This window comes from Zeugodacus cucurbitae, chromosome 6, assembly GCF_028554725.1.
Source record: "Zeugodacus cucurbitae isolate PBARC_wt_2022May chromosome 6, idZeuCucr1.2, whole genome shotgun sequence".
In the NCBI taxonomy this organism is placed as follows: domain Eukaryota; kingdom Metazoa; phylum Arthropoda; class Insecta; order Diptera; family Tephritidae; genus Zeugodacus; species Zeugodacus cucurbitae.
In genome coordinates, this window is record NC_071671.1 from 72,729,623 (window position 1) to 72,750,895 (window position 21,273).

The 21,273-nt window shown below is 34.2% G+C and overlaps 4 protein-coding genes across 7 annotated transcripts in view; 2 read left to right on the top strand and 2 right to left on the bottom strand.

Annotated features, from left to right (window-relative positions):
• The first annotated feature begins 661 nt into the window (after positions 1-661).
• LOC105221372 (MOB kinase activator-like 4) lies at positions 662-2,397 on the top strand. 3 transcript variants are annotated; one of them, XM_011198315.3, is made up of 5 exons: positions 662-848; positions 923-1,000; positions 1,123-1,286; positions 1,340-1,549; positions 1,677-2,397. In XM_011198315.3, the coding sequence occupies exons 2-5, from the start codon at positions 941-943 to the stop codon at positions 1,933-1,935; spliced, it is 693 nt and encodes a 230-aa protein (XP_011196617.2). In that variant the 5' UTR covers positions 662-848; positions 923-940; the 3' UTR covers positions 1,936-2,397. The 3 variants fall into 3 exon arrangements, with proteins under 3 accessions (XP_011196617.2, XP_028902156.2, XP_054089147.1); XM_029046323.2 differs by having other exon boundaries at positions 663-848; positions 1,698-2,397; XM_054233172.1 differs by having other exon boundaries at positions 664-859.
• Positions 2,398-2,801: 404 nt separating this feature from the next.
• The window catches only part of LOC105221376 (ribonuclease P protein subunit p25-like protein), a 33,032-nt gene continuing 14,560 nt past the window's right edge, over positions 2,802-21,273 (bottom strand). The window contains exons 2-5 of the mRNA XM_011198321.3: positions 5,094-5,233; positions 4,856-5,037; positions 4,622-4,738; positions 2,802-4,010 (exon numbers count right to left, since the gene is read on the bottom strand). Of these exons, the coding sequence (XP_011196623.1) occupies positions 3,596-4,010; positions 4,622-4,738; positions 4,856-5,037; positions 5,094-5,204 (825 nt within the window). The 5' untranslated portion in view covers positions 5,205-5,233 and the 3' untranslated portion in view covers positions 2,802-3,595. The remainder of the gene's footprint in view (positions 4,011-4,621; positions 4,739-4,855; positions 5,038-5,093; positions 5,234-21,273) is intronic.
• LOC105221375 (tyrosine decarboxylase) lies at positions 5,230-16,679 on the top strand. The gene is made up of 10 exons (XM_011198320.3): positions 5,230-8,117; positions 8,910-9,075; positions 12,615-12,851; positions 12,927-12,997; positions 13,084-13,320; positions 13,374-13,571; positions 13,743-13,957; positions 14,214-14,340; positions 15,869-16,383; positions 16,483-16,679. The coding sequence occupies exons 2-10, from the start codon at positions 8,946-8,948 to the stop codon at positions 16,664-16,666; spliced, it is 1,914 nt and encodes a 637-aa protein (XP_011196622.1). The 5' UTR covers positions 5,230-8,117; positions 8,910-8,945; the 3' UTR covers positions 16,667-16,679.
• Positions 16,500-20,510, bottom strand: LOC105221374 (uncharacterized). Of its 2 annotated transcripts, none has more exons than XM_011198318.3 (2): positions 20,350-20,510; positions 16,500-20,287 (listed from the first exon to the last, which is right to left on the bottom strand). In XM_011198318.3, exons 1-2 carry the CDS (start codon positions 20,373-20,375, stop codon positions 18,259-18,261), a joined length of 2,055 nt encoding a protein of 684 aa, XP_011196620.2. In that variant the 5' UTR covers positions 20,376-20,510; the 3' UTR covers positions 16,500-18,258. The 2 variants fall into 2 exon arrangements, with proteins under 2 accessions (XP_011196620.2, XP_028902151.2); XM_029046318.2 differs by having other exon boundaries at positions 16,500-20,240; positions 20,306-20,483.

Genomic DNA, 21,273 nt, shown 5'->3' on the forward strand with positions numbered 1-21,273 from the left:
TTTCGATATTGAGAGCTGCCACATGTATTTAATGAGAATTTAGCAATACGATTACGATACAAAAATGCGTTACAAAATAACCATTGCTAGACAACAGGTTAAGACTACCGAAACTACAGTACATAAAAGGAATTGGTAAAAAAACTATGAGTTTTGGGTAGTTTGCAATTCAGCATTAAGAAACTCGTATAACTTTACACACAAATATCTGGTAATTAACCGATCACTTAACCATACAACTGTCTTGACTTGCGGGTTTACACAACCCATCCATTAATCTAACGCAATCCTAATTCATTTTAAATTATTAAAAATAAATATAAAATAAGTACATATTATATTCCACACGTGTGTATGAATACTTTTATTTTGTTCTGTGATTAATAAACTCAATAAAAATCTAACGCAATCCTAATTCATTTCAAATTATTAAAAATATATATAAAATAAGTAAATATTTTATTCTACACGTTTGTATGAATACTTTTGTTTTGTTCGGTGAATAATAAACTCAGAAATCTTTAGTTAAAATTAAAATATTTAAAGAAAAATGTTGGGTCAAAGTAGAATTGCGGTCATATAATAATGTCCACACACTTCCATTATACATATTTTATTTGTTACATTAAAGTCAACTCTGCAAAAAATGTATCTCATGCAACAACTCTGTATCAATGAACGGAGGAGTTGTCAAAAATTTTCACAAAACGAAAAACTAGTGGAAAGAGGATTACGATAAACTAAAGATTTTTCATATGAAAGGCTAATATTAGTATACTAAATTTAAATCGAATATTTATTTAGATTAAATTAACTTGTATTATCAAAATATTGAAATTATAATAGCGGTAATATAAAAGTGATAAACACGCCCGAAATAAGGATCAGAGCACTTCACTTGTTCTTTCTTTTTTCTTAAAAGGGAAGAGTCTGAAGAAACATGAAGATGGCGGACAGCACGACGATTCTGCGAAGAAACAGACCAGGAACTAAAGCGAAGGTTTGTAGGGAGGAAGTAATACAGTGATTAGTGTTCTTTGTGTGGATACCATTTCCATTTATACAAAATTATGTGTAATCAGAGAATATGGTGAAAAAAATAGAAATGCAATTTCTTTGCAGGATTTCTCTCGCTGGGCAGATGAACCACTTGAAGAAATGGACAGCACTTTGGCTGTACAGCAGTACATTCAGCAACTGATCAAACGTGATCCATCAAATGTTGAATTAATTTTGACAATGCCAGAAGCCCAAGACGAAGGGGTTTGGAAATACGAACATCTCAGGTAAATCCTTAACATAATAATTTTTCAATCATTTAATTTTACTTTGCATATAGACAATTTTGTATGGAACTAAATGGACTTGCTGTTCGTTTACAAAAACAATGTTCACCTACAACATGTACACAAATGACAGCCACCGATCAATGGATATTCCTATGTGCTGCACATAAAACCCCAAAAGAATGTCCCGCCATTGATTATACACGACATACATTGGACGGTGCAGCATGCCTCTTGAATAGTAATAAATACTTCCCAAGCAGGTAAACACAATTACATTAATTAATAAAATTTAATTCAATAGATCTTTACTCAATAGTTCCTTTGAGTCCTCCATTATTCTTTTTTTTTTTCAAAAATGTAGTATTTATAGTTATTGCTTAATTTCAGTATTTTTACACTTTTCGCTAGGGTTTCAATCAAGGAGTCATCAGTGACCAAGTTAGGTTCGGTGTGTCGTCGTGTTTACCGAATATTTTCTCATGCGTATTTCCATCACCGGCGAATATTTGATGAATTTGAGGCCGAAACATATTTATGTCATCGTTTCACTCATTTTGTTACAAAGTATAACCTCATGTCCAAGGAGAATCTCATTGTTCCAATTAACGAAGAGGAAAATTCAACACCTGGTGAGAGTGATGCTTAGAGCTTTTATATTCGGAGCTTGGAAAATTGTGTGTAAATATGAATGCAGCAATATCCAACACAATAGAGTGCGAAGTCAGAACAAATACGTATGGGAAAGACACATACAACAGTAACAACAAAACAATAATAACTAGAAAAATCATAAATAGAAAGCAAATCATTAAAACATTATAATCATATTAAAATAATTATGAAATTTATTAATGAAAAGGAAGTTTGAAAAACTATGTATTAAAATATTGTAAAAGAACGGAAATCAAAGCAATTTTTTTTTGCAAATTCGGAATGGGAATGCATAATAAGAAAGAATATCCAAGATAAAGTGAATTATGAAAGAGCTATACGTGCGAGAAATCCCATTGTAGGGATTGCCGCAACGTTACAAATTTACGTTCTATAATCTAAATATTATTTGGAAGCAAAATAAAACATTCAATAAATTCTCGAAATAGCACACATGCGTTAGATTACTTTAAATTAATAAACGTCTAAATGCATATTAATAGAATGCTCTGCAGGAAGAAAGAAAAATATGAAACCCTTAAAAAAGATATACATAACTGGTCAAATCAATTAAAATATAACTCTTCTGTTAGAATTCTTACATCAGTACATCCCCACTCTCATTTTATAACTGAATTGAATCCAATGAGTTGATAATACTGGGGTAGATAATTAATATTAGAGCATACTGCTGATATTAAATATTAAATCTTAATGATTGCACTAAATTTTATTAGTTTAATTTAACTGTCATGAATATTTCAATGTATGCGATTGAAAATCTTGAGCTGTATTGACTGAAAATCGACCGTTATAAGAACGTAAGACAGTATATTGGAATTGTTTTTTTATTTAAGTATCATTACATATAAAGGCATAGTAACTGTAATTTTGCAACTAAAAACTAATAAGGATAAGATTCTAATCAATCCAATTTGCGCTTATTCAAACTATAACTCCAAATCCTAAATACACTCTAAAATTAAACAATCTTATTATTTCATCCGAAAATTATTATGTATCAAAAATAATGTTGCTGTAATAATGTATTGGCTATCGAAAAAACAAATGACTACGACCAATCATTATAATTCGTTAATCTCGCATTTCGCAAACAGCATAACGAAGCTAAGCGTTAAATATATGTCGTCATAGAATAATCAAAGCATATGCCCACTTTGCATTGACATTTTTCAAAATATTTTATTGAAAGTAATTTCTCAAGATAAATGCATATAAAACCGATCAACATAAAAATGTAAATGAAATACATCGGTAAATTAAATATTTTTTAATATTCCAATATGAAAAGGAGAATGTGAAATATCTAACAAAATAGTAACAAAACAAAAAATATATACTTTACATATATATTTATAGTATACAGTTTCGATTATTTAACAATAGATGCAAAATAACAACTATAACTCAAACATAATAAACAAAAATAATTGAAGAAAAGATTGAACAAACCTGTAATGAATATAAAAACTAAAAAATACAAAATACTCATGTAAGCTATTAGTTTGGATATGGATATTTGTATATTTAACATAAAGACATTATGCGGTTTGTTTTCTGAACAAATTAATTGTTCGTCAAAATTATAGTAATCTGTTTAATATTTCATTCTTATATACACGTACATTTCATTTTCAAGATTCCATAGTTTCTATAATATTAGAAGGGGTTGCATTAATGGCCTCTGATGTTGCCCCCTCCATCTGCGTACCTTGGGCAGATTGCTGGTATTCGGCGCTTTGCTTTATTTGTGGTCGCTGCTGACGATGTTGGCCGTTACTGTTCTGACGTAGCTCACTACGCTTTCTATTTGGATTTTGTGATCGTTGCTGCCTTTCTCGTTGGTCTTTTCTTTGTATATCTTTTGCCTGTTCTTGTCGCGCTTCTTGGCTTTGTGGCCTCTCCTTATGAAACTGTTTTTGCCCTTGATTACGTTGTCGCTGTTTCAGACCTTCATTATTTTGTCCTACTTGCCGCGGCTGTTTTTGTTGTTGCGGGCTAGAGTTTGTAGATCTCCAATACTCCGTCGTCGTATTGGGTTTCTGAACACTATGGTGGAATAAATGCAAATGAACGTTTGAGCAAATTAAATTAAGCTGTACAAAGTGTTTTTTCTGATACAATTCTATTATTATATTGAAGTGGAATTATTTAACTAATGGGTAATCTAGGCTCTTGTACACTTAAGCGCTTTAATACTAACAGCACCTAGACTTAATCTTGGTCTTATTTTATACTTTTATACTTCCAAGTCTGAATACCGAAAAGGTAATCTGTGGAACACATCCGCGCAAGACATCTCCGTGATCCAGATTTAATATTATCCATCCTAAAGTTATTCGAGATACTTATTCCATTAAAACTGAAGATAAGAATTAATGCCTTTTCGAGGTATAATTTAGAATTGTTTTCTCGAAGCGATAATTACATTACTACCACGAGATGGATCAACAAAAACATAAAATAAGTCAGCAGAAAGCCATGTCTCAAGCCATCCAAGACCCAGATCCGGGTTCCCTTACTCTTTCTTATCAAAGCCTGGTTTACATATATGGAGTGGGTCTTTGTAAAAACTCAAAAGTTACATAATATTGGTGTGATTTTTAGACCAGTGTGTTCCAGCAGAATTTATGGTTTCAGAAATTTTTTATTGAACTTACTCGCCAATGCTCTCATCGATGGGATCCAACGACATCAGTATATGTAAACTGGGTACTTTTCTTTTAGCTACAATTGGCTCTAAGCCATCCATCTGTGGCACCCAATGCTCCTCAATTCTATAGAATAAAAAAATAATTATATATTATATATGTATATACATATATATGCAAAATTTGTACTATATAAATCAGTTACATGCACATATATTTATTAATGAATATCATCGTACTAACGTCACTTGATCCATGCGTGTCAACTGATGCAACGGATAGTTGCGCTTCAATATTTCTGCACAGGAAACCGTCTTCACCACACCGCCACCTGAACCGCTCCAAACGACTGTTCGATATTCGCCCTTGTCCAAAGCATTCTTTGCATAGTTAGTAACGTTGTGTACTTTAGTGCCTCCTCTTACCTACACATTGTATTCGCATTAATTATTGTTACTTAATTATGTAAGTATGTACGTACATGCATCCAGAGAAAGTCTTTTTGTGGCAACTTGGGCAAACAGTCATCGAATGGCAAGTCATCCTTGGTTAGCTCCTGCTCGATATTTTCACCTTTCCGATAATGCATCATATTTTACGTTTGTTCTTTCTGAATTAGGGCTACAATGGAAGGATAAACAAGGTGTCATTCGTCAATACGTATATAGTATATACAATATGACGTTTTCAGGATTCCAACTGGACACTAAAGCGCGCGGAAGCAGTAGAGCATGCTGAATGCCATAATTCAATTACTTTGAGTGTGTCTGTCGAGTTATGTGTTAGCCATGTTTTTTCTTTTTCTACTTCGTGGATTATTTGGTTTAATGAATTTGTAAAACAATTTCCAACAACAAATTGGGTTAGCAGAGCCAAGGCCACTGAATGGCTGTAGAAAACGAAGTCTGTTGGCTCGAATAATTGAAAGCAATAAATTTCATGGCGAAAATAAATTAATTTCAACCTGCTGCCGTGGGAAATTTGTAAAATATTATTTGTAAAAAAGTTAAACCGAAAAACATGACTTCAAACTTTTGAGTCCTCTCATTATGATAAAATAACTTAGTTTATGTTCAGATATGCATTTAGCTCTGAAAACAGCAGTTAATAACGGTTAATATATGCACAACAGAAGGATGTACATAGACGGTTGCTTTTGTGGTCCGCTTAAAAATGAATTTAGATACATTATATAGTACTTGAAGTGTATTCGAGAGGCTAATTCAGCCGAAAATATATCCGTTGAATACTTCGAAGAAATCCAGGACACGTTTACATCCATACATAACTTCGAAATTCTACCTAAAAATCAGTTAATCCCTTCCAATTTTACTTGCAATACCCGTTCGCGATGAGGATATAGGTCACAAATTCGTAAAAGCACCAATACCATAACTACATAAATTTAAAACTTAAAATTTGAACTTTTTATCTATTTGCTTCGAGCTTTCGAGCTAATTGGGGAGCTAATCATTTTACTGTAACTCAACTAATTCAAACAGAAAAAAACCAAATCAACAACTTTCAATTCCAAGCATGTAATGACGAAATTGCTTGTTAATTGAAAATCATCAATAGCAGAAGAGTGCATCGTAATTGAAAAAAAAAAATGACGAAATATTCAACACGTTTCAGTCAATTAAGCTATCATCATTGAATTTTTCCGTACCATCTTCAAGTGTTCAGCAACGAAAGTGACGTTCGATTCAGCCGCTTTACACTTGAAACGCGCCCAAGTCTTTATGAATGTACTTACACAAACATACATAAACGAATATATGTACAGACAGTCGTACATTCTAAGGAGTTGGTTAGCCCACGCGTTGGCTGCATTAATAGAATTGATGTATGCACGAGGTCTACATGATGTGCGTTAGCAATAAGGACATGCCAGACACACACGTTAAAACATTCAGCTATGATTGTTATGCCATCTCCTATATCTTACAGCAACATAAGCAGAACTATAAGAAGTGGTAGGAATGCTCGAATTGAGCGTTAAAATTCCTTAGCGCCAATAACGCGCAACGCTATTTCCCTCCCATTCACTTGTCTTTGAGCCTCCGGCCCTCATTCCCTTTCCTTCCTCGCATGACTTGCCATCGAGTTGTGGCATCTTCGTTAACAATAACATCAACTCAGCCGGCAAAGCCATCGATGCCACGCACAATAATTCAATTCATTATTAAAAAGTGGAAAGCAGAGGGCAGGCACTGGCATTTAAAAGAATTTAATGAGTGAAAGATGAATATCCGTTCGACGTACAGTGTGTGTGTTCTGTGAAAGTTTATTTCCGAGTATGTCGCTTGGCATAATCTTCAGTTGATTTCTCAGCGATCAATTGATGTATGTACATATTTATAGATATACATATATGTTCATTCATACACATAGACTCGAAATTCCAAAGGCGCATGCAGATATTTTATTTCAAGAATTTTTGTGGTATTCCAGCACTAAAACCAGCAACTTAGGCGTTTGTGCTTGACTTGCGTGTTCCGTTTCATATCATATGGGTTGTTGGCATCACTATTACCCCATCCAGGCCCCATTTCTTTTGATTAACAACAAAAGCTTTTTTATACCTACTGGTCCATTTCAGATGGGCTACACAAATTATGTTCTGAGTCAAAATTAGAGAATGGTTCTGTGAGCTTGTCTTCAAGGTATATGATGACCGAGTCTAACCCAAGTGCCTTAAACACCTTGTCTTCGCTCTCCTCGTAGGAGAGCATACATGGATTATACTTTCATTTAAAATATTGTGGACAAGATCCTCCCGAAATAATTTAAAAGGTAAAAAAACCTTTCTTATGCGGACCAAAGGAGTTCAAAGAAGCATACATATAAGAACCACAGCACCACAATGTCAAATGTTGCCAAGAAAGTAAAAATACGCAGAAACGCACTCTGCCAAAGGCATAATCTCACGTTTTCCTATTTAAATGTTTGACCTCATAATAGCGTCTTAATAAAAATAAAAAAAAATAAAACCGAATGCATACCCGCAACAACAGTTATTTACAAACACAAACCTAATATTTGTGAACAGTGACGGTGGAAGATGCGAAATAGAAATGGCGAACAATCAACGTTGATAACAACAAATTGTCCCAAGCACTGTTCCAATCACAAGCATTCACATACATACATACATATCTATACACAACAACTAACCAACTTTACGGACTGATGACTGCGACGAAACAAATATTTTACTCATTTCACTGCAACAAACATTGCTCGCACACACCTCTATGCAGAATTGTCTCGTGTCCTTCCCCTATTCCTATTATTTACATCCTTTGGTAAATGCTGGAATTGCACGAAGCTGGTGTGGGTGGACTGGATGCTGGCGTGCCAAGCAATTATTGAGGCAAGTAATATACCGAGGTTATGTCGTGGCTAAATCACACGCAAACGATCAGTTACTGCTGCGTCAGCAGTTCAAACGGTATTCTGAGGATTCTCCATTCGGAAAAGAAGTGAAAATACTGACCAAAAGGTAGTTTGTGTTGAATAAATATTTTTTTTACATATTAAACTCATTCTAATCATCCTTTTGGGTAAAATTAATAAGTGAACATTAATAAGTAAAAATATAAAAAATAAGTTATAGTGCTTGTTGACAATGAAATATTTAATACAATCCTTTTATTGGAAATAAAATAATTTATATGTATGATTGGACTTGGCCGAATATGAGCGCTTCGCATAAAACTAGTCATGAAATATAAATTCGATCGGTTCTTAAAAGTTCCTAAAGTTTATTCATCGGCAAATCTACAAAACGACTAACAATCAATCATAACAAAAATCGCTTCAATAGCTTTATAACACAAATTTAGGAGTATGTTTATAGTATAAGGTTTTGTTTCGAACGCAAGAAAAAGTCGACGAAAATCAGTCAGTAAAAGCTTCCAAAAATTCAGAATTCCAGAAGATACCTAAGCGTATTTCACGAATGTTGCATTGACCGCATATGAGGAAGCTCATATAGCGGTGGAATGAAATTTCTCCCAATTTCTGGGTGATTAGGTCTGTAGTTGAACAAGGATAAAATAAAATATAATATTTTCTGTCAACAAAATATCCAGTCTTCTAATATTTATAGAAAAAGTGAATAATTGAGATGCCGTGATTTTCTACCGACGCACTGATTGTTAAATTAGATAGATGTTCCATATATCTTTAACCATTTGCAATAAAATAAAATATATTACATAATGTTAAAGTAGTTAGTTTACGATACATCTGGTATTCATATCTTATGTTTGCCTTTCTCTAATTTCCCTAGGCTCAGAGAACTTAGTAGAGCAGTCATTTATTAAATATGGATAGTCAAGCATTTCGTAAACATGGCACAGAGATGGTGGAATATATTTGCACATATTTGGACACATTGAAAGACCGGCGTGTCACACCCAGTGTCGAGCCCGGCTATCTAAGACATTTAATACCATGTAAGTTTATTAGTAAAACAATTATCTATTTACTAGCAGACCCGGCCACACGTTTTTGTGGTCAAGGTATACATTACATATTTCAATATAGTGAAAAATTCAAAAAGACGAAAACGTTCTAGCCGGTAAATTTGAAAATGATTGATATACATTATTGTAGATCTGTATTAAACGTAAATCATCATAATTTGTTAAACTTTGAATTTTTTTAATCGTATGTTGAAGTATATAACAAATGAGCAAATTTCAAAGTTGGCTCAATCTTGGCATCGGTGACGATATTGATTACCTTCTTCACAGTCAGTCTTGTTCTATGGCAAAGTCGAGATTGATTGGTTTCATGTCAGGAAAAACACGATGAATAAGGTCCTCTGTCGAGTCCATGAAGGGTCAGATCTCTGTTAGAAAAGCTATTAATCCGTCGAGGTGTCAACTCCGACCCTACTATTTCCAGTGATTAATTAACGATTCTTTGTGTGTCGCCACAAATTAGATGACTTGGAGCAGTTGATCCACAACCTGCCAACAGAATCATGACTCCATCAAATATGTTTTGGTTTTCGCGTAAACCTTTTAAAGTCCTGTGTATTGTCTTCGCTATAGCGATATTTTTGGCGATTTTGCAAACTGGTGTTTCGTTGATTTGCAATTTAGGAGTAATTTCAAAGCCGAATGTGCCGTTTGTCTTCCTACTAACAGCTGCCAAGATGCCCCTATTCCCATTATACCTTGATGGTAAAAATGAGTGAAATCGGTTCAGGAATTACCTTAGCCCTCATACACTATATATGATGATGTTCGTTATTCTATTGGACTTTACCGAAAATATGAGTCAAATTGTGTGTTATCTTAATAAAACTATACCAATAAATTGTGATAATATAAAATGTTCGGTTGCACTTGAACTTCGCCTTTTCTTACTTGTTACAAATTGGTTTGGGCTATCGACACAAACTTATACAATTGCACCATAAAAAAAATATTTCAACTATGACAATCTTCAAAATATGTATTATTATTTTTCGTTTTCTTATTTTTATGTTTTTGTTGTCAACTCAAGTAAAATTCTTTAATTATTATCTTCCTCGCATTTTTTCCATTTTTACTTACTTTCTAATCCTTTTCTGGCCTTCCAGGAATATTTCAAGACTAAAATTAACCCGATCGGTTTGGCCGTTCTCGACTTGTTGCAAGACTAACGAACAGCCATTCATTTTTATATCTATAGATAACAAATTGTTTGTATGGAAGGTTAGAAATGTGTGAATTTTAAAAAATATTACATATATACCGAATTTCATTGAAATCGGTCGAGTAGTTCCTGAGATATGGTTCTTAACCCATAAGTGGGCGACGCCAAGCCCATTTTCCATTTTGTAAAAAAATTTGAGTGCAGCTTCCACCTGCCATTTCTTATGTAAAATTTAGTGTTTCTGACGTTTTTCGTTAGCGAGTTAACTCTTTTTAGTCATTTTCAACATAACCTTTGTATGGGAGGTGAGCGTGGTTATTATTCGATTTCTTTCATTTTTGGACTGTATAAGGAAATGGCTAAAAGAAACGACTTCAAAAAGTTTGGTTTAGAAAGTTTTTTTGCTTTGCAAGATATATACAAACATCTATTTGGGGGCGGGGTCACGCCCACTTTTCATAAAAATTATATCCAAATATGCAGCTCCCTAATGCGAACCTCTGTACAAAATTGTATTTTCATAACATTATTTATGGCTTAGTTATGACATTGTATACGTTTTCGGTTTTCGCCATTTTGTGGGCGTGGCAGTGGACAGATTTTGCCCATCTACGAAAGCAACCTCAGGGTGCCAAGCAATATGTGTTCCAAGTTTCAATAAGACATCTTAATGTTTACTCAAGTTATCGCTTGCACGGACAGACGGAAGTAAAGACATCCGGATTTCAACGGCACTCGTCATCCTGATCATTTATATATATATATATAATCCCATAATTAACTCTTTTATTTCTTGGTGACACAAACAACCATTATGTGAACAAAACTATAAAACTCTCTTTAGCAGAGAGTATAAAAAGTACAAACGTTTGATGTGAAAGCGAACTTAGTTACTTAATTAAGTCATACCTAGATGCTTAGCGGAATTCGATTTTGATTTATAGAGATTAGGGAAAGGCTGATTTTTGAAATTCTCATATAATGTAGACTTCAAAATTAACCAAAATATGCAAGTCACTGTTTCAGATACCCATTTACCATGCAAATTCGTAATATAAGAAAAGATAAAGATTTCATCCAATATTTTTAATGAGATATCATGGGATTGCTATATACTGTTTTTTAAGGTAATTTGGTATACAATTACGCTTATTTGATTTGTGTTAATTGTTATGTTTTTTTATTATTTATTCAATTCAATGTACACTTTTTACTCAGTTCTTAGTCAATAAAATGAGAACAAAACCATTTCTTTATAAAATGGACACTCGCGTAACTTGGACAAAAAGTGCTGAACCGCAGGTGTCCAGCTTAGACAGGTTTTACTGTAGTAGCAATGGAAAAAAGAAAAATCCTTCGTTCAAGCACGAGTAAATTGTATCTCGAACACCTGTGCAAAATTTCATCAAGATCGATTGAGTAGTTTTTGAAAACATTTGACAACCGACTTGGAAAACACGGTTCCGAGAAAAACGCGTTTAAAGTTTTGAGTAATAATAATACCTGACTTGGAGCGCAGACCTTCCAAAGTCTGTATCTCTTAAACTATTATTCGGATCGACTTGAAAATTTAGGACAATATTCTTGAGAGGTTGAAATTAATAAGCAACAACAAAATAAAGATTTTCTTGAACCCACGAAACCCATGTAACCCCTTGATTCGATTATTTAACTACGCCCCTCATTAAAATGTTTACACTAATTCGTATGAAACAATGTAATTACACAAGTGTAGTTATGTAGAGATATCAAAATGATCGGCTTGTCGAGACAAATTAAAATCAGATGTCTGTGAATCCGTTCATCAGGGCATGCGATAACTTAGCAAAACTCACTAAAAAAATCGTCAAAAGCATTCGATTTAATAGCAGAGTTGCGTGTGACTTAATAAATTTGCGTGGCTTTTGGTATAAAACTTTCCATAACACTAATTTGATGAATAGATATATTATATAACCACCATTAGATGAGTCAAGATGATTTTCTTTGGTATAACATGTTACATGTAGTAGTACGAGTATAATGGGTGGTTTATTCACCAAAGTGTGACCGAACCAAAACCAGACCGATATTGCTCTTTTTCTATATTTCTAAACCACGAAATGTACTACACGATTGGAGCGTCATCGATCGCTGTGATTTTAAGTACTTATCGGGCCGTACTCGTAAAGTAGAATAAAACTCAATAATCGAGCTAATCACATTCACTTTTCTGCTCACAAAATGATTCGACTTTAAATTATAATTATATAAGAAAAGATGTGGGGAGTTGGGGGCAAAACATGTACTTTGTCGATTGTATTTAATATGTATTTGTGTTTTGCATACAAAACATGCTCAAACATAGCTGAGGCTCCATTCGAACCGGAGGAATGGAAAAATATAATGCAAGATGTTGAGGATAAAATAATGCCAGGTGTGACACATTGGCAGCATCCACGGTTTCATGCCTACTTTCCGGCAGGAAATGCATTCGAATCTATTCTGGGTGATATGCTGGGGGATGGTATCGGTTGTATTGGCTTCTCCTGGGCGGCAAGTCCGGCATGTACGGAACTGGAAACCATTGTGCTGGATTGGCTAGGTATGTCTATTAATTTTGATTACTGTACTGTAAGTACTCGTTTATGGTAAAAAATAAATATTTATATATTATTAGGAAAGGCAATCGGTTTGCCGGATCACTTTTTAGCTTTAAAAGAGGGCAGCACGGGTGGTGGAGTCATACAGGCAAGTGCAATAAGAATCTTATAAATTAAAAATTTCATTAAAATTGTAAGAGAATACAATTCATATTATTTTCATTTTTATTCAAGACTTCCGCTTCTGAGTGCGTGTTGGTCAGTATGTTAGCGGCGCGCGCTCAAGCGCTCAAACGTCTTATGGCCCAACATCCATTTACCGAGGAGAGTCACTTACTTTCCAAGTTGATCGCCTATTGTTCCAAGGAAGCGCACAGCTGCGTTGAGAAAGCTGCCATGATAAGCTTTGTAAAATTGCGAATTCTGGAACCAGATGAAAATGCTAGCTTACGTGGCCGCACCGTAAGTGAGGTGAGGATTAAAAACAACAGTTTCCGCATTCCTTTACACATTATGTGCTTTAGGCTATGGAGGAGGACGAAGTACAAGGATTGGTGCCATTTTTCGTTTCCACCACTCTCGGAACTACCGGCTCCTGTGCCTTTGATAACTTGGAGGAAATTGGCAAGGAATTGCAAAAGTTTCAGTGTGTTTGGTTGCATGTGGATGCTGCATACGCAGGGAACTCTTTTATCTGTCCCGAATTGAAGCCGCTCTTAAAGGTGAGCAATTCGCCACATTTAATTCGAAATGCGCACGATATTAATATTCATCCCATATCTACATACACGTATACACATAGCGACCTACATATGCACATGTTAACAATGTTTGCGCATAAGTTACTTGAGCCGACATTTTCTTAATAATAGTATTGCTGTTGCTATACACAGGGCATCGAATACGCTGATTCATTCAATACGAATCCCAATAAATGGCTGTTAACAAATTTCGACTGTTCAACATTGTGGGTACGCGATCGAATCCGCTTGACATCAGCACTTGTCGTGGATCCATTGTACCTGAAGCATTGCTATGATGATGCAGCGATTGACTATCGTCATTGGGGAGTTCCGCTCAGTCGACGTTTTCGCTCATTGAAACTGTGGTATGTATGTTTGTATGTAGAACTTGTTGCAAATCAAATAACACAGTTCGGTATACCAATGAACAAAAATCATTAAGCTGAAATGTATAGCAACAATTCGAATGTATTTTAAATCAATCAGGTTCTTTTCGACTTTAACATAATCAAATGCCCTATTTACGGGTTTTGGTCATAGTTTAAAACCTATTTACTCGCACATAAAACCGTACAATTTACTTATTTCTTCTTTTTAACGAGATTGTCAATTTCTCAATAGGTTTGTTTTACGTTCATACGGAATTTCCGGATTGCAAAAATATATACGACGTCACATCGAATTGGCCAAACGCTTCGAACAGCATGTGCTTAAAGATAAACGCTTCGAGATTTGTAATGAAGTCAAGGTGAGTGGCAGAATAAGACCCAACCTAACAATTGCTTTCCATCGATCAAAACAAACCAAAAACCGGAGCGTTTACACATTTAAACATAATAAACACTTGAACACGGGTCCCCAACACAATTTTTTTGTGTTGAATGGGTTGTAAAGACGAATATTGTGTAAGGAAACCCCATCTCAAACACAAACACATTTACAATTTTCACAACAATATATACAAACGCGCATTGGTATACTAGAGAGGGTCGGTGATTGTATGTATAATTAGATGATATCATGCAGAAATTTGTTATTAAAAAATAAATTATATATTTGTTTAAAAAAAAAATATATGTATATTTGTCATCAAATTGAAAAGATTGCACAGTTCGAGTCCAATTTTAGACTGTGTCACACTTTTCCTTACAAAGTTCTAGCGATGATATATAACATTTTTAATGCACAATGTGTCCATAATGCTACATATACATAAAGATATTGAATTTAGTTTGGATGGCATGTTGACTATGGACTGGAAAAAAGTACTGGAAATGTTGATAATGATAAAAAAATAGTAAGATAAGAAAGACCATGGCATACTATGTCCATAATTTAATTATTTTTCTACAATAACTACAGTGATTATGAAATGTGATTTTCATTCTAAAAGAACAAATATTAGATCGAAGTATCTGAGAAAAAGCTTAAGTGCCTTTCCCGCTTCTGTGTCTCAATAGTCTTGCATATTAAGAGGGGACACTTAAGCGGCGATAACTGTATATCCAACAAACCAGCATATCATTCAAAGTGATCCATCCTAATGACAGCGCTTTCATGCTTCTTGATATCTTATATAAAAATTGCACATCGGCCAACACATTACGATACATACTACCAATGTACATACATACGTGTATACATGTGTATACGCCTGACATCGCACAACACAAAGTTCGCCTCCATGTCTGGCTGACGTGCTTAGCTTCTTTTTATACTCTCGCAAGATATTTTTATCACATTTGCATATTAAAACACGAGTAGTCAAATAGTCCTTACTTATTGAAATTGTTTTCTGGTGTCTTTGATTGATTAACAGTTCAATTGTCTAGTTAGCATTGTGGTTGACTGACTGCCTAACCTACTGGCTGCCTCTTCATCCAACCAATCACATTGAGAGGCAATCACAGATTGTAGTCGTTGACAGTTTCTTTGTTGGTTGTACTGGAGAAAAATTGTATAATATATATGTTTGTATGTCATATATCCCAAAGAATTCAAGGGATGCTCACAAAGCGTATGTATTTGTATATACCCTCTGGTATAAATTCAAAACAAAAAATAATTTGGAAATATTATATTCTAGATGTGAACTACCACGAGACTAGTGTATTTCTGACATTAATGCGGCATTTACATCACTTTAGATATTGCTGTTATGAATACAATTTCGAGCTTAAATAAAGTCACAAATTTATGTTTAAATCGAGATTCTATACTGAGGAGATACATTAGTATTTACTTATTTCGAGTATTTTGTTATTATTCTCCTACAGCTTGGATTGGTTTGTTTCCGATTGAAAGGTAACGACAAGCTGAATGAGAAACTACTCAGTGCCATAAATGAATCAGGTAAACTGCATATGGTTCCTGCTAGTGTCAACGATAAATACATTATACGGTTTTGTGCGGTGGCACAAAATGCCAGTGAAGACGACATCGATTACGCCTGGGAAACCATACTTGATTTTGCCAATGAATTGCTTGAAAAGGAACAACACGACGAACTTACGGAGATAATTAATCGAAAGAAGGAGGACACATTAGCTAAGAAACGCTCCTTCTTCGTACGCATGGTCAGTGACCCGAAAATCTACAACCCGGCTATCAATAAGGCTGGCACGCCAAATATGTCATTAGATGTTACATCGCCAGTGGTTGGGCACTCTTCAAATCCCATTATAAGAACACAAACATCTATGGATCGGAACTCGTGGATTTCCTGGCCCTTAGCCTTTCTCTTCAATAGTAACAACGATGATGGAGGGCAAAAAAGTAATGTTTCATTGCGGTGAGTAATGTTCCTGTTATTTTATTTGAAATTAATATCACGAGTATATTAAGAATAAGTAAATATTTCTTCTTTTATTCTGTCCCCTCTTCAATGCAGTTTTCGTCATTTAGATACAAATGTACGACCAAGTTCATCGAGACGAAATTCCGGTGCCACATCTTCGCCATCACCCGATAATGAGTTGGGCTTTGTTAATTTGAAGAAATCACCTATAAAGGCAACCACACCATCGCCCCGAAAAGGCGGTCTCTCCCTCACCACAACCAACAATCACTCCTAAAAGGATTTCCTCCTAGGACAATATATTAAGATCAAATAAGAAAAACAAAAAGAAGCTCCCATTTTGCTTGCAAAGTTCTATAGTTATTCGTATACAAGGTTGAATACATAAAACCTTTAAATCTATTTGCTTATATCAGAACTGCAATGCATGCGTTTTAGTGTTATAACATTTAAATAAATTGGATCTTATTGCAAGTTGAACAAGTTAGATATTATTTGGTGAAAGACGTTTTAATTCAACACATTCACTTTCATGTGATGTGATAGTTAAAGGTCATGCTTCGTAAGTACCTATGTACATATATTATATATATTTATGTATGTATGTATGCGCGGCAAATCTTTGAAACAGGTGGACTATTCATCATAAATAAAATTCGGAGAAATCATTAATTTTAGACTTAAATAAATGCAATTGCTAAATTTCGGTGAACATGTGAATACATACACACATACACATACCTCTATTTTTTGTTTTTATTAATTTGCATTTTATTTTTTGTTTATTCAGTTCTGCAAATAATTGATTGTGGAAATATGTAGAATGCAGAAACCCTAAATTAAACAATGTGCTAATTATAAAATTTACAAAGCACACATGAGTAAGTAGTGCCTAAGTTAATTAATATATTCTTTGGGGGTCTATAAAAAGTTCCAAAAATGTTTTATGGCCTCAGATCTAGTGAATTCGAAGCAAAAATGAGTACGCAGAAATATTTTGATGATATTTCTCATGCGCTCTATTTGCGCAATTAATAACGATTTGAATTGTTTACATACACATATTGTTTTAAGACAATACACAGGCAAATTAACAAGTTCATTTCATATCAGAAATGTGTTCGCACATACACCATGTGTGTATTGATGAGTGTAAACAAAATTGCCCCTGGGCCCACACACTTAGTGTACATATGAGTATACGTATGTATGTATGTATGTACAATATGTGTTTTGCGTGTGTTAGAAAAGGTGTGATCTCCTCAGTATTGAATATTTATAGATGTGTTTACACCTACCTACGTTAATATCTTGTAAACTTCGATTTACTGTATAAAAGGTTATGGATGAAGAAGATGGTAAAAAGAAAAAGCCAAACGCTGTTAATATTTCAGTTTTATTTCTCCATAGAATAGTTTTATAAATATTTGTTATTTCTTGTATGATACATAATAATAATATTATTCCAGTTCATGAACCAAGGCTTTTTTAAGCTTTATTATTAGGGAACCCCAATAAAAACTTTGAGGCTACTATTTAAGCAGTTCCTGGAAGTATAGAAACTACAAAGATACAAATAATGGCTTGAATGTTTTCACTTATTGATATACCATTCTAAAGCGTCTTCCAAAGGGATACAACTTACAAAAAATTTATATTTGCACTGTCTGTATACGCTTTCAAACGCGAGTTATGTGTTAAAAATAAACAAAACAAAAAACAAATGCATTGCATAAAGAAATCGAAAAAAACTGTTTATTTAAATAAATTGTTAAAAGTGAACACTATTTAAATAGTTAACTGTTTGAGATATCAATACGACTACAAAATATTCCCGGCTTTTCACTTCAAAATAGTAAGTACCGTAATCTACTGCTTGTTAATGTTATGCTCTTGAACTGTACTTCGCATAACTTTTTCTAAAACCTGCCTTGTAAACTGTCGATCTAAGTCCAGATTAGTTTTATCTGCTATTGCGGATATATCCCCTATTACAAACCCATTTATGTTTGTTTGTTTAGCCTGCGTCAATCCGATTTTGGCCTTATCATTAAGGCTATCTGTATTTAAACCTGTGGCATCTTGTTGCTCTACGGAGTATTCGTTGATGCCGCTTTCCTTCAAAATATCCTCATTAACAGTGAAATCACTACTATCCTTACTGCTCACGGGTGTTAAAAATTCATTTGATTCAATATCGTTAGGACCATCTATTTCTTCTGCATTAGGTTTGATCTTCATTTTAAGACTAGACATGTCCAAGTTGCTTAAGTCTTCACAATTATCATCATTGGATACGGTATCTTTAGAAAGAGAAGCCAGATTTTTTGATTCTACTTCAGGATTCGAAAAATCAAAATCCTTGAGGCTCATTAGTTTGTTTAAATCATCTTTCGCAAGAGAATTCGGCCTTCTCATGTTAAAACTTGATGTGGTAAGTTCATCAAGGACATCATTTTTTGAACTAATTTCATTTTTTCCAGCGACTTCTTCGTTTTCAATCCTTTTCCCTGCGTTAGTAGACATGATCTCTTTCACACTGTGGTCTTTATAATCCTCATGGATTAATTTATTTTCAAGTAGCAAATTTCCAGTGTCATTAGGTAGTGCTAATTCTTTCAAACTAGAATCATCTTTTGTTTCCCACTTTTCTGTCTTAAAGGAGTCCTTTGCAGTAGATTGTTGTTCCGCCAAACTATGCACGATCTTATTAACTTCTTCATCTTTTGATTTAAAGTTTTGTAATTCAGAAAACTCATCATCAGCTTTGTTGTTACTTCTGACATCTTTTGTACTTAGCTTTTTAAGATTTAAATCTCCAAAATTAAAGTCCTGGAATGGAAAACCTTTCAACACCGAATCCTTTTTTTCTAAAGCTTCGTCAGTAAATTTTTCAGATGAAAAAGTGTTGCTACTAAGAGTCTGGCTTGATGTTCCTTTATCATTAAGATTGCTAAACGTTGAGACCTTACTATTTGAAGACTTCGAACTTAAATCTTTGTCACTGTACTCTCTTCGGTATAAGCCTTTACCAGCATGTTCTGAATTGTCAGAACTTTTTATACCAGCATACTGGCTATTTAAATCATTAACACTCAAATTATTCGCATCAGCATTCATGTCCCTATGGGCCAAATATTTCACAAAATAGTTTGCATAATCTGAGGAAAGCGCAGGCTTTTTTATCTGCTCATCTTTGGAATTCGCGGACTGGGACTTCTTAAATATAGATGAAAAGCTCTCCTTTAGTCTTTGAAAAAATCCAGGCTTCGATTTTGCCTTCGATTTCGACTTCGACTTACATTTTGACTTTGATTTGGACTTCGATTTCGTTGCGGTTGTGGACGGCTTTTTTGCACAAGCATTTGCTATATTGTTTTTTAGACTTCCTAAGTCTTCTTCAGAGTCCTGATCTATTTCGTTATCAGAATCAGTGCCAGGATGCATATCAACTGAAAATTCTTTGAACAAGACGTCTGTCGAATCCAGTGGCTGTTGTTGCTGGCTAGCATATGTAATAATAGCTCGATTATAATTGCCATCTTCAACAGAGTTGGCAGAACCCGGCTCAGCTGAATTAAATACATTTGAAGAAGACAGTTCTTCCATATTCTCATCAGCCTTCTCCCCGAATTCATCAAAATTATTTTCATTTGTTTTCATTCCACGTAATTCGTTTAGTTTTTGCTCCAATAGATTTTCATTACCTGGGGGCAGATAACCGCGTTTTTCTAAGTAATAAAGCGGTGACTGCCAACTATCGCGTAGATTTGTGAGCAGTCCAGTCCAATCAACTGTCTCTTTGGGCACGCTTTCAATCGTATCTTCACTCTGAGACAGAGACTCAGAGGCTTGAAATGCAAGGCATCGTATAACAATTATGAAACAACAAAAAAACCTAAAATTTGGTCCATACCATTAATCATTTATTTGTTGAGTATCTAAAGACAGTACAATCACCATTTTAGTAGGAATATTTGCTGCATCGCAGCATTTACGTATCCAGGTTTATAAACAATTCAAAAATACATATGTATGTACATTAGTAAATAATAATGGTTTTGACGACCGCCTATAAAATTTGAATGTTCGAATGTTTTTGAATGCAGTATTGGAAAACATTTGAATTCAGAATTTAAAAGAATAAAACAAAAGGAAATAAACAAGAAAGCAATATATTTACACTGAATATTGGGAATGAAGTAAAAAACACAAATTGATAAAAAATTAAATCTATGTGTGTTAAAAGTAATAACTTAGAAATCAAATAAAAACGAAATCCATTGAATAATTATATGAAATAGTACAAATAACTTGGCAAATGCGTTTAACAATCCATAAAAAGAGGAAGTTCAATGTAAACTGAAAATCCGGGAGAATGAAAATGTTTAGGTTAAATACCTTATATATTACGTTCAATTACTGTCCAATTAATATGGACATACATTCATATCTATCTACATACTTGTATATAATAACTGGTTTGTACTTATTTGCAATTCGCAAAATTGTCATTTTAGCGTATAAATTTGAAAGCGCTCACTAGCGTGACTAGTATTTAAAATATGTCAATGATTTTACAAAACAACCCAACATAATTTCACAATCCATAACGAATTGATTCCTCAATTCTAAGAGCGTGCGAAAGATAAACAAGAAAAAGACGCTTACCTCCAAAGCGTTTATGAAAATTGTGAAATACGCAGACACAATAAATGCCAAACAAATGAATACATGGCTTTGGAACAGCCTCATACGAAATACGGACTAACAAACCTGTCAGCTTTTTTCCAAACAACAGAAGCAATAGTTTGCCAACAGCTGAGCACAATGGCCCGAACACTGTTGTCAAGTGGCCAACACAACAATGCGTGGGGCGACGCG

Excerpts from the sequence above, each read along its gene's own strand:
- LOC105221372 (XM_011198315.3), top strand. The coding sequence starts at position 941 with ATGAAGATGGCGGACAGCACGACGATTCTGCGAAGAAACAGACCAGGA. Across the intron at positions 1,287-1,339 it reads TGGAAATACGAACATCTCAG|ACAATTTTGTATGGAACTAA; the intron begins GTAAATCCTTAA and ends CTTTGCATATAG. Across the intron at positions 1,550-1,676 it reads AATAAATACTTCCCAAGCAG|TATTTTTACACTTTTCGCTA; the intron begins GTAAACACAATT and ends GCTTAATTTCAG.
- LOC105221375 (XM_011198320.3), top strand. The coding sequence starts at position 8,946 with ATGGATAGTCAAGCATTTCGTAAACATGGCACAGAGATGGTGGAATAT. Across the intron at positions 12,998-13,083 it reads CGGGTGGTGGAGTCATACAG|ACTTCCGCTTCTGAGTGCGT; the intron begins GCAAGTGCAATA and ends TTTTTATTCAAG. Across the intron at positions 13,572-13,742 it reads AATTGAAGCCGCTCTTAAAG|GGCATCGAATACGCTGATTC; the intron begins GTGAGCAATTCG and ends TGCTATACACAG.
- LOC105221374 (XM_011198318.3), bottom strand. The coding sequence starts at position 20,375 with ATGCAGCAAATATTCCTACTAAAATG. Across the intron at positions 20,288-20,349 it reads CAAATATTCCTACTAAAATG|GTTTTTTTGTTGTTTCATAA; the intron begins GTGATTGTACTG and ends ACCAAATTTTAG.